We start from the raw sequence: 13404 nt of genomic DNA, 5'->3' as shown, positions 1-13404 counted from the left end.
GTGCACTGAATAATAATAGAACTTAGATATTTATATATATATATATAAAACAGTAAGTTTGACATATTCATAAACAGGAAAGCTGAACTGGAAGTGGAAAGAAAGGCTGAAGAAGAGAAGCGTAAAAAACAAGAAGAAGAAGACAGAAAACTTACGGTAGGGGATACAAAATGTGGCATTTTATAATGAATACCTTACAGAAATATAAGAGGTGTTAATGAGTACTATCTAATATATAAAACATTTATAAATTTTTCTTCTTTTACAGAAGAACTGATTTTAAGACTTATTTTTGTGACTAACTTATTTAACTCGTATTCTTTATTGAAAAGGTTGACTCAGCACATGGTTCAACGTGGCTTTGCTATAAGAAAACACCTACACCTTTATTAAAACTCTTGTTTTAATTATTGAAAATTTTAGTTGCAAGTAGAAAATAAAAATATTTCTTTTTATTTATGTTATTTTAGCATCAGTTTTATTTTCTTGCACTCTAAATTAATTTATTGTACTACAGTTATGACATGTTTTTGAAAATGTAAGGATATAAGCACATTAAGTGATGTGCCAATCTGAAAAAAAGTATTCATGTCTGGCAAAAGCTTTTCAGCTGTGACACTTAACTGTATGAGGCATTAGTATTCATTGCAGAGTTATGTGTAAGAAAATAGTTGTATTCACAAATGAGGAGAAAATTTGTGTACTTTTTGTACCATGTAATATCATGTAACCTTTTTTCACTGCCAGTGTTACACAAGGTTCTTCTGAATGCAGTTTTGCATTTCTCTGTTAGAAAGTTAATTACAGTGTGTAATTCTAATCTATTTCAATCATTTTTACCAGAAAACGTTTTAGAAATGATAGTAAAGTACATGTTCAGGTTCCAAAATCATTTTAATATAAAAATAAGCCACCTCTGTTTTACTTTTCTCTGTATGGTCATTTTAACTTCACAAAACTGGTTTATTCTGTTCTAATACTTTAATCGATGTAGATTTTCCTGTATCTAAACTTTTTATATATTTCAGATATCTTGCTCCCCTTGTGGCTTGGCATTAAGTTTGACAGTGTTGCATATAATACTATAATTTATGGTTTAATTCCTGGTTTAGGCACAATGCAGAATATATAGTGTGCAGCTTTGCTCTAAACCATCCATAGAAAAAAAGAGAAAAACAACAGGCTTCTATAATTAGACAACCATTATTTTGTGTTAATTACTTTTGTCTGACCAACATTATTTTTTGTTATTATTATTAAATTTCCACATTTGAACAGTTTTTCTTCTGTAATTGAAGTTATAACTAACATTTTCTTATGCTAATGATCAAGATTTGATGCAGCAAGGTTTCCTTCAAGTACTTATTTACTTACCTGTACAACATGTTCAAGCAATACCTTTTTTTCTAAAATATGCTTGACTACTACTTAAGGATAAACCAATCCTTTCAATAATATTTGTACACTGATAGTGTAGTAAATGAAATAACAACAAGCAATTTTTCTGTCAAATGTACACCAGAAATATAAATGTTGATTTTCTCTATAATCTAATAGTGATTTATGTCTATAATGAAGAAATGTAGTTATGGAAGTAAGTATCCTATTCTTGCAAGTTATGAATGTACTTTAGGATAAATACAAGTTTATTTTGTTTATTTGCTATAAAACCTTTTATAGATTTTCAGTAAATTATATTCTTACCACAATTCTAGGTGATTTGCACAATAAAATTTGATCTGAAACACAGGAATGCTTTTTATGTAAGTGACAGGTAAAATAGTTTTATGACAGTTTAGTCTCACACAAAATTTTTCCCATGATTTATGTAAATATGTCATAAGAATGGAATGTACTTATATAATTCAGTACAAAAATAATAGACCCTTTCTTAGTGTGTATATAGTACTGGAAACAATGGGGAAAGAGTATAAAGGGAAGATATTTCAAGAATGCCACCCTGTTGTTATGGAAAAGGAACTGTCCTAGAGCAAAGTCACAGGTTGATATGTTACACTGTGAGTAGTTGTTATCCAGTTAGGTTCAAAGTACCATGCTAGTACAAAGTCTATAAAAATACAGACATTCATAGTATGCCCAACATTTGTAGTATTGTGAATTCAGTCATAATTTATAGCACTGGTATACTGCATTAGAAGTGTATACAAATCAGAGTTTCTGTTATTGAAAGATTCCACACATGACCAATTGCAGCAAGATTCTATGTTTCAGTATAATATGTATGCAAGACTCCAAGAGGTACTTTGAACTGATACTATAAATACTTGAAGTGTTTGAGGTAGAAAACCAAAACTCTCCAAATTTATGTTAAAAATCCATGAGTATGACAAGATATATGGTAGTTAAATACAGATCTTGCTGTAATACAGGTGTGGATATTACATTGAGTTCAATAAGATACACACTAGCAAAAGTGTTCTCATTGGATGTGTAATGGTTCAAAAACCTTTCTGAAAAGAGATAACCAAACTAAAATGTTAAAGTTGGCATTGAAGCACAAACAGTGGAATGAATGAAGATGGCAACATGTTTCCTTTGCAGATGAATCCAAATGCAAGTTTTTCAGGAACAAGCAGTGACAGGTTGTTCCATAATGGAGATGAGATTGGTATCAAAGTCAGTGTACAATATCTACAGTGGTGGGTCATTACAAGGTTGGTAGTCTACACAAAATCTACTACATCATAAGTGCTGACAAGTGCAAACAGATTCTGATTCATCATATCATTCCTTTTGGAATACTAGTCATCATGCTGGTACTTTTCTTCCAACAAGATAGTGATTCTAAGTATATAGAAAATATGGTGAAAACAATTCTTGAGAATAAAGAGGTTGCTATAACACTTACAACCATGGCTTGACTAGCACCAAGTCTTAGTATGAATATTCTTGATGCTGTATGGGCTTATGTAAAAATTGAGAAGGTTCAAAGTTGACTAAACATCTTAGCAGAACTGTACAAGTAATACACAAGATTTGGAACAAAATTTCATATTAGTATATTGATGATCTCTGTGGGTGCAAAGAAGATAAATGTAATGCTCTGTGAGAGTAAAGAGCTCACATAAAATAATTCATTGTACAATTTATTTACTTTTCTTTTGCACTTTTTGTGATAATATTTTGTACTATTAATAAAATCTATTTAAGTTGTCATTCCTAGTCCCATAATTATTTTATTTATTAAAATGTGTGTGTGTGTGTGTGTTTCTATATTTAGAAACTGTTGCACTTATAAGATAGACGTATAGAACTAAAGTACACACAACAATGTAGGAAGAGTAGAATATACTTTAGTAAGAGAATTATCTGCAGTGATGAACACCTAATAAGTTTAACTTTTATCAGTAAGTTTCTCCAAATCTAGATGTTCAAGCCCACAAAATCCCTCATTTAAAACTATTCTCCACCTGTAGACAGTTGTGAGAAAGAAATTGGTTTCAATAAGAATTACAAAAGTAAAATTAAAACAGTTATCATTACTGGAGCCATATTAAAAATCACACATTCTTAACAGGTGTCCTGTTCTGAAGTCAGGAGAGTTTGATATCTCTTCTGGTCTCTTAAACTTTAGGTGAAGATGATATGATTCTCATCCTAACTCTCATAGATGTCAGTTCCCAGTGGCATGGGTTTTGGATGTAGTTGACTTGCCAAATACAATGTGTCATGCCCTGTTCACTACACCTGGGGGTACTTATATTGTTGTTGGCCTGGCATGGCCAGGTGGGTTAAGGAGTTTGACTTGTAATTTGAGGGTTGCTGGTTCAAATCCCCATCCAAGCTCTCAAGAAATTGGTTTATAAACAGTTAATTTAATCAAAAGACAAATTCTAACATTTTCGAAGTATGTTTATACTAACTTTTAGCTTAGCTTGCTTAACATTTATAAATAACTGGCCCAGCATAGCCAGGTGGTTAGGGAGCTCGACTTGTAATTTGCAGGTAGCGGGTTGGAATCCCCGTCACACAAGCATACTTGCCTTTTCAGCTGTGAGGACATTCTAATGTGATGGACAATCCCACTATTCATTGGTAAAAGAATAACCAAAGAGTTGGCAATGGGTGATGATGACTAGCTGCTTTCTCTCTAGTCTTACACTGCTAAATTAGGGATGGCTAGTGCATATATCCCTCGAGTAGCTTTGCACAAAATTCAAAAACAAACAAACAAGCTTTTATTGTTTTTTTCCCATACCAGTTGGATGTGCTTTTGTGTTTGTTACCTATATATATAACACTTTTCTCAGATGGATGAAGCGTATACCTGGTTTAGAAGTAGTGCAGTTTCCCACACTGGATATTCAAATCTGACTCTAGTCTCAAGGTGTGTCTTATGGAAGCTTATTTTCCTTCACACTGGCCTCATCACCTATTCAGTGCAGGATTCTAACTAATTAGATAAGTGAAGGAGATAATGTACCATATCGGAAGTTATAATTTTCCTATAAAGGAAAAGTACTTTCGATATGTACTTACCTCTTCTCACACTTCCCACCCTTCTTCCCCATTGAAAAATAGTTCTTCCATTTTCTGCCAAACTACTGTGATAGCATTTGCCAAGAATGTTATCAGTAATCAAGAATGAAAGTTAGAAGTTCAAAGGTGATCAGGTATGCACTAGTTCCAAATGTTGCTCTTTCAAAATCATTCTCACCATATACAAAACATTCATTAGACACCTTTTTGAGTACAGCAGTGAAGTTACATGTAACATGTCTGAAAACCAATACTCAGTGTTACAGAATCGCACCATCAAAATTGCTTTTTGTCTGCCCAATTACACTCCCTCAACATACCTCAATTCATTAAAAGAACTCTTACCAATACAAGACTGGTTCATTAAATGAACTTATCGCTACTATACTAAAGCAAAAGACAAAAACACATAAACACGTCAAATGTCTCAACTAGCTGACACTCCACAACCCTGGGCCAAGTACACATCACCACTAAACTGGATCATTAATCACACTGATTAGTACTATCTTATGTATATGTTTATAATGCTTTAAATTTCAGGTTGGGCACTGGGTGGGTAGACTTATCAGCACTTGTCCAGTGAAAGTGGTTTTCTCTGGGCACTCCGGTTTCTCCCACACCAAAATTTCTAGCCATTGGATTTATGGATCCCTGGCATCCAGGCCCTGAATGGACCCCTTTCTCTATAACCTCTTTTTTTTTTGTTTCTTCCATCTCTTTTTTTTTTTACGTTAATGTTGTTTTTTTTTTTTGTATTTTTTACTCTTAGTCCTTCCTGTCTTCTTCTCTTATACTTCTTCCTCCTCCTCCCCCTCTCCTTACTCTTTTTTTTTTCTCCTCTCTCACCTCTCTATCTGCTTAATTCAATGCATCCTGTGATAAAACATGATGAGCTGCAGCTTGGATCTCTCTGCTACTCCACAAATGTCTTCATCTGAAGTCCCTATCTCAAGTTTGAATTTGCCCCCATTGAAATGGCCCAGCTGTCCTTCTCCACAGCCTTTCTGATTTCTCAGTTTTCCTAGACATGTAACAAGATACTCCCCTATCCTTCAATACAGGCCTAACCTATGAACACATGTGGGGCTGAAGAGAAACAACAGTTATGGGCACTCCTGCTTTACATCTTGGGTTTTTCCCATAGAGGTTTAAAAACAAAACTACTACCATGTTAAGTTTGGAAATTTTCTGCCAAATCTCAAAGTGATAATTTGGTAGGATTGAACAGAGGGAGTTACATGCATAAAAAGAGTTTATAGTACTTTAATTGGTGGAGCCTTTTGCCTCTCTTCCATTGGAAATAACTCATTCCAATGTGTGTGTCATGCAAATCATCATGTAGCATGTGTAAGCATTTTTTGCATATAAGAGGGCAGCTCTGAATAAGAATAGCTAATTGTGTGAGAGACGTGAGTACCTTTCAAAAATACATTTTCAGTGTAGAAAAATTATAACTTTTGGCTCAAGTAAATATTAAAATTTATATAATAATGTGATTGATGATAATTTTGCACTTTTATGACTTTATGTAATTTTAGCTACCAAGCATAAAACACTATTCAGCATTACCTGCAAAAACAAGCAATTTACCATTGACACTAATATTTTTTATAATAGTTTAAAACTGTAAATATTCTGAAGGTAATTGATGCTTTGTAATTAAAGAAGAAAAAAATCTGGTGCATTATTAAAAATACTATAATAATAATACTTTAATAATAATAATACTTGCATCTAAAATCTAAAGGCAAAAAAGTGACATAAATACAATTTTTTTATGTTGTATTCCACTCTCTGAACCAGTATTTTAACTTTTTCTTTGTTGGGTATTTTTATATCACATAAAATTATTCTATTATGTATCATCAGCTAGGAATAAACACATTATGGGTGCTGTTTGTTGTTGTTTTTTTAATTCAACAAAGCCTTTATGACATAATATGCTTACAATAGTATTTAATAAGTAAGGTATATCATATCAGATATGTATTTAAATGCTACATGATTTCACTATCTAAAATTATATGTCCAAAGTAGTGTCTGTAGAGAGCACTGTATATATGATTTTATTACTATGTGAGATGTTTGTTTTAATATCTTTGAATAATTCATGTATTTTTATTACAAGATTGATATTTTATCTTGTAGATTGCTATGGAAGCAGAAATTAAGAAAGAACAAGAAGAAGAATCTAAAAGGTTAATTTAATAACCATATTATGAATAGATACTCTAAATCTTTGCAAGAATGACTTAGAAAACATCTCTACAGATTGGTTAATCATACAAGTTGATAGTTTTTTAAAAGGTGTTTAATTGAAATTTTATAAAAGATTAATGCCTATTGTGTGTAAGAGATTAAAATAATTATCCAATTACTAAAAAACATTATTTTGTCTTACTTTATTTGTATTAACAGAGTAATTTGTGACAGAGACAAAGGTTAACCCAAAGTAATCATCATTCTGATTTAACAATAATTGTTAGTACATGAAGTGTTTAATTCCATGTCTAGATGCTACTTTTGGAACATGTTATATAGTGTATGAGAATTTGGAAGACTAGGAATAATCAAGATGATCATACTCAGCTTGTTGCTATGTAGTACAGAAAATAAAACAAAAATATAGAAGAACAGATATGCTTATTTTTAATGTATAAATCATTCTTGCATTCAAGATATAAAATTATAAACATTTCAGGCAGGAACAGTTAGAACAAGAACGTCGTGACTATGAATTGGCTTTACGCTTGGCTCAAGATAATAATGGTGTAGTAGAAGATGTTCCAGCAACTCCAACTCTTCCAAGGTTTGTTTATCTATCCATACAGATATTGTGCACATGATGTCTAAATACTCTTATAATCAGCAATTCATGAAAACTACATTTAAAGTAATATTAAAAGTAATTACTGGTTAGAACTTCAAAGTGAGTTAGCAACTAAAAGAAGACAATATTCAAGTATACAAGTAAACAGTTTTGCATTTAACATTTCAATCAAAATAAAAATGTAATAAGTAACTGAAAGTGCATTCTTCATGAAAATAAAGAAAGGGAATCTAATTTGTACCTAGAAAATTAAATTATATAAAATTTTATCTGTAATAATACTAAAGTAATTTAGTTATGTACAATATACATACATTTCAGTCAAACAATCATGATGATTTATATAGTAAACAGTGCTGGATATAAGCATTTAACTTAAAATGAATCGTTTTTCTATGTGTCAGTGAAGAAATAACTTGAATATGTTTAAAAATGTTTTAATGTTAATCGTCTTATACAGTCCTTTGTTATTAGAGTTACACAGATAAAATTATTGGTATGTCTTAATACATAATTCATCATATCTGTTATATCAAATACAAAATGGAATTTTTAAACTTCATTTGTTTTAAGAATGTTTCATTATTGTAACTGCATGGATAAATATTTATACATTTTTTTTAAATACTGAATTGTAACTTTTTTAGGTTAGATTTCTTTTAGATATTTGGAAGCTGGCAAAAATACAGTAAGTATAGTAAAATAATAATAATTAATACTAATAAAACGTGTTAAAAAAACAATGAAATAGATTTTAAAATATTTCCATTCTGTGTTATAGATCTTCCACTGTTATCAAGCAGAGACAACAACTTGCCAACAAAAAGTATGACCTTTCTAAGTGGACATACTCTAAACTTCGAGAGACTATCAACACATCTTGTGGTATGTATAATTGCATGAATTGAACTTTATCTTATTAAATACAAACTGTTATGCTTTGAATAAAACCAGTTCTAATAACACATTTTCAGGAGGTAAAATTCTTGAAAGAGAACTCTGTAGGATGGTAGATAGATATTAAAAATGTTTATTACACAAATATTTGAAGTTTTGTGCAAGATGTGTGTATTTTTGAAAATTCAGAGAGTTCACTATTATTTTGAAATAATAACTAATAATATAGCTTGCAAAAACCATATATCTCACTTTCCTGTAATGTATATTTCATATTAACAAAATTTTGAATTTACCGAGTTTTGATTTCTTGATGACGAGAAACCCACTTGAAATAGAAATATATCTCAGAATTGTTGGTATGTGTATTAACACTTTTACTGATAAGGAGAGAACAATGTTTCGACCTTCCTAGGTCATCTTCAGGTTAACAAAGAGAGAGTGTTTGAATGTGACCATTGATGGACATATGTCTTAGGGACGAGAGCCTAAGTGGGTACCAGATTGTAGAGGGCGTTGCAGGTGGATGTTAGGTTATTAATTAGTATAGGTATGAAATTGTTCCTTAAAATTGGTTTAATTTTAGTTTTAGTTGCTGTATAAGTATATCAATGGAAGAAATGACATTTATTTCATCCAACAGTGCAGAAAGGAAAAATAATACCTAATTTTGTGAAGATAAAACTGTCGAAGAATTTTACCCAGTGTACAAACATTATCCATAATTTACGGGAAAGAAGTACTAAAAGCAATGTTAAGCTTGAAATATAAAGAACTAAATGACCTACAGAAACAAAAACTGAATCTAGACTATCAACAAACCTGTTGCATTCAACCAGAGATTTATGGACTCATACAATGTAACATCAATCAACTCAATTGTAAGAACAATAAGTAAAAGAAGGTCTGCCACAACAAGAAACTAGATAAATTAAGGTGCCAACAACAAAAATGATGTCAACATGATGAACCACCAACTAACCACGTAATTAACAGATCTGACCAAAAATTAAGCAGTGAAGAAATACATCATCTACTCAACAAAGAAATCAACTTCACAGTAACATTTAGAAATATTCCATCAATTGAAATGAACACCTGCCTGGAAGACCTAGCTAGAAGACTGGTGATCCATTCTAGACAAACTGAAAACACCAAAAAAAACAATTACTAGAAGGAAGACAACTTTGACAAAAATTCCATCGACAACCAAGAACCTATCTTTCCAGGTAGAACTGAAAATATCTATTTCCCTGAAACATCTCAAAACAGTATCTTAAACAACTTTTTCAAAAATTTTCACACAAAACTGTCAACATGATTTCACAGAAAAGAAATCTAAAAAACAACCTCACACAAGAATATATTAATTCTATAAACAACTTAAAACAAGACAACAACATCAAAATTCTAAAAGCAAATAAAGGCAATGTTATAGTTATAATGAACACAAATAAGTACTTTCAAAAAATGAAAAACATCTTGTCAGATACAGACAAATTTAACTACTAAACACAAATCCAACAAAAATACATGAAAACCAGTTGAACAAAATACTAATACAAATGAATAAAACCAAAATAATCTCAGAAAACATTTATTCTTACCTATGAAAGATCGACTCACACACACCACAACTACACAGCACTCCCACACCTCACAAACCTGATTGTCCACTACGACCCCTTATTTTGACCTATGAATCAGTTAACTGTAACCCAGGTAAATACATAGTGCAAGCATTTTCTATATATATAACATCAGCAGGCTCCTTTCTCAAAGACTCTTTTAACTTTAAATATATTCTTAATCAACTAAATCATAAAGCCTTAATGGCCAGTTTTGATGTAATCTCCCTCTTCACAGATGTCCCAATGACAAAAGCCTGCAAGATAGCTTTAGAACTTTATATCCAAGACCCCAACCCATTCATACACACCCCCAGCAACCTATTAGCAACCCTTATAGAATTCATATTCACCAAAACTACCTACAAATAAATGGCCTAAGTATGAGGAATCCCGTGTCACCAGTTGTAGCCAATATTTTTATGACACAGATTGAATCACAAGTGATCAATTCAGCCTTACACCAGCCACTATACTGGTACAGGTATGTTGATGATAGAATTGCTGGATTTACATCTACAGAACATGCTCTTAGTTTTTTCAATCACATTAACTTGACACACCCCAACATTAAGTTCACGTGGAAACAGGAAAAAACTAACCAACTAGCATTTCGTAACCTCAAAATCGCTAGAACTGATACACAATCAAAACAGAAATATACAGAAAAATCACCCATACTAGATTATACTTTCCCTGGGATTCAGCACATGAAACAAAATAAAAACTCAACATATTAAGAAACCAAATAAACACAGCCACAAAGCTATGCTCACCCGATAAAATTAACGATGAAATCAACAAATTAAAACAACACATCATTAACATCAACAAATTTCCTCAAAAAACCATGGAAAAAATTATACACACACACCTAGACCCAACAACAAACAAACAACGATAAATCCCAAGATATGACAAACTACAAAACCTTATACTGCTGCATACTGTATGTTCCCAACATCAACTAAAAAATAACCAACATTTGGATAAAACTTATAACAAAACACAACATTTCAGTAAACACCAGATTTATTCAAAAACCAGGTACAAAACTGAAGTCCATACTATATAAAAATTGCACTAACAAACACAACACCAACATAATTTATAAAATACAATGTGATAACTGCCACAACTTCTATATTGGAGAAACAAGCAGAAAGATAGAAACTAGATTCAAAGAACACAAAAAACCACCTTCACACATTTTTGAACACTGCAAATCATATAAACACAACATAACCAAAGAAAACACTCAGATATTAAGAAGAGAAACAAATATAAACAAATGCAAAATCAAAGTAGCCCTACTTATACAGCAACTAAAACCAAAATTAAACCAATACAAAGGAACACCGTTATACCTATACTAATTAATAACCTAGCATCCACCTGCAATTCCCTCTGCAATCTGGTACCTGTTTATACTCTCATCCCTAAGACGTGTCCGTCAACGGTCATGTTCAAACACTCTCTCTTTCTTAACCTGAAGATGACCTAGGAAGGTCGAAACGTTGTTCTCTCCTTATCAGTAAAAGTGTTAATGCCCATACCAGCCATTGTGAGATATATGAGTTTTGATTTGTAACATTCTAAATTTTATCAAGGTTGTTTGCGTTAAATTCAGCCATAATTATTACTTTCTGTAGTAGGACCTGATCACAGAAGCTATCTACTCTTTCATGGTATAATTATACTCAGCTTCACCTTTATAAGTGGACTACTCTGTAGCTGAAACATGAACCAATGATATTTTGGGATTCTTGTGACCCAGTTTTCTGACTGGTTCAAATTGTAATTGGGAGACATCAGTTAAGTGATAAATAAAAGCTTAGTAATTAGAGTTAGATTATCTATGAGCTACTAACAGTGCAAAATAAATAAAGTTTTGTTTCATCATGGAGTATATCCTTGATCGTAACATTAATATTATGGTGGAGTTGGAAAGTTTGGTCAAGACTACTGACAGTTTTGTTTGTGCAGATGCTTCTCTAGGATTCAAACTGATGAACATGGACTGTTGTCTCCCAATTTTCTTTTTCCAAATAAGTTTAACCTAATGATGAGATGTAGAAACTGAAGTAGAGAAGCAGTTCGATTCTAAATGTTTTCAAGCTGACTAAAGTTATTCTGGAAACTGACAATTTTTTTAGTGTTCTGGACACCTCATTCTCTATCCCAATTATCATTAACCTTGCAGCAGAAGATTTAAATTACTCCATAGTACCAGTAATCTTATGTGAAGCTCTGTGCAAGTTGGAGAAAGTTAAAAAAGAGACCTGACCAAGAGACTTTATTTAGAGAATTTTAGCAAAAAGTCAGTATTCCACTGGTGTTTTGGACAGTTTGCTCACTATCATTAATCTTATTTTACACTGTATATTTCAAGGTTTTAATTTTTGGCACTGTTACATTTGAGATTTTAAAGGCTTTTTTCATTATGTTGATTTTTGTTATTGTTCCAGATTCATTGTGTTCATTTATGTAAAATATTTATTTTCATACTTTGTTCTAACACTGCATTATTTGGTTGCATTTTTATTTTATCTTGAATCTTCATACCCCATGGTCAACTGGTGTGTTCAACACCTTTTTATGTTTGCCCACCATTATGTATCTTCTCTTTTCACATGCATTTTGATTACATTGCTACTTGTTTATTATTTGTATTTCTTTTTTGTGTAGATATGTTTAATTGTGGTTTTATTTTATGCAATTCATATGTATTTTTCATTTTGTATTCTTGTCTTTATAGATGTACATTCCTTGTTTTTTTCCTTATTTTTATAAAATAAGTATAATTTCATGTTTTATTTTTAGTATTTAAAGAGTTTATATTGATTTTAAAGTTTATTTTCATGTTTTGTAAGGTATAGTCTCACATTTTTGTAGTGTATGTATCTCATATATAAATTTAAAATGTAAACATTTTTCTTGGTTCAAATTGGAAATATCTTAGGCTTGTATATGACTGTTTGGTCATGGAAATCCATTTCATGAAGCTCCTGCTGAACAATTCTTGTGTTGACGTTGCTTCCAGAGGGAGTTTGGAATATGGTAGCAAGTGTTGCAATTGTGGACAGACAATTTTTACTCACTTCAGCACTTGACAGTCCCATTCTGTGAGCTTGTGTGGCCTACCACTTCATGGCTGAGCTGTTGTTGCTCCTAGATGTTTCCACTTCATAATAACAGCACTTACAATTGACCAGGATAGCTCTAACAGGGCAGAAATTTGATGAACTGACTTGTTGGAAAGGTGGCACCCTGTGACAGTGCCACGTTGAAAGTCACTGAGCTCTTCACTACGACCCATTCTACTGCCATTGTTTGTCTATGGAGATTGTATGGCTGTATGCTTGATTTTATGCATGTGTTAGCAATGGGTGTGGCTGAAATAGCCAAACCCACTAATTAGAAGTGGTCTCTGCATACTTTTGGTCATGTAGTATATGTCAGTACACAATTATTTAGCATTTGTATTATGTGGTTGTGCAGAGAAATGAATGTACTTAGAACAAACTTTTTCTTCATAGGCTTGAT

At 31.8% G+C, this 13404-nt stretch overlaps 1 protein-coding gene across 7 annotated transcripts in view; it reads left to right on the top strand.

Annotated features, from left to right (window-relative positions):
• LOC143240849 (unconventional myosin-VI-like) overlaps window positions 1–13404 on the top strand; it is a 107844-nt gene that overhangs the window by 81178 nt on the left and 13262 nt on the right. For all 7 annotated transcript variants that reach the window (XM_076484021.1, XM_076484020.1, XM_076484026.1 and 4 more), the window contains 4 exons: window positions 78–156; window positions 6652–6701; window positions 7205–7312; window positions 8115–8218. In XM_076484021.1, coding sequence (XP_076340136.1) covers window positions 78–156; window positions 6652–6701; window positions 7205–7312; window positions 8115–8218 — 341 coding nt within the window. The remainder of the gene's footprint in view (window positions 1–77; window positions 157–6651; window positions 6702–7204; window positions 7313–8114; window positions 8219–13404) is intronic.

The sequence above is a fragment of the Tachypleus tridentatus genome, chromosome 13 (genome assembly GCF_004210375.1).
Source record: "Tachypleus tridentatus isolate NWPU-2018 chromosome 13, ASM421037v1, whole genome shotgun sequence".
NCBI lineage: Eukaryota > Metazoa > Arthropoda > Merostomata > Xiphosura > Limulidae > Tachypleus > Tachypleus tridentatus.
The sequence above is the reverse complement of the archived record's forward strand: the minus strand, read 5'-3'. Positions and strand labels throughout refer to the sequence as shown.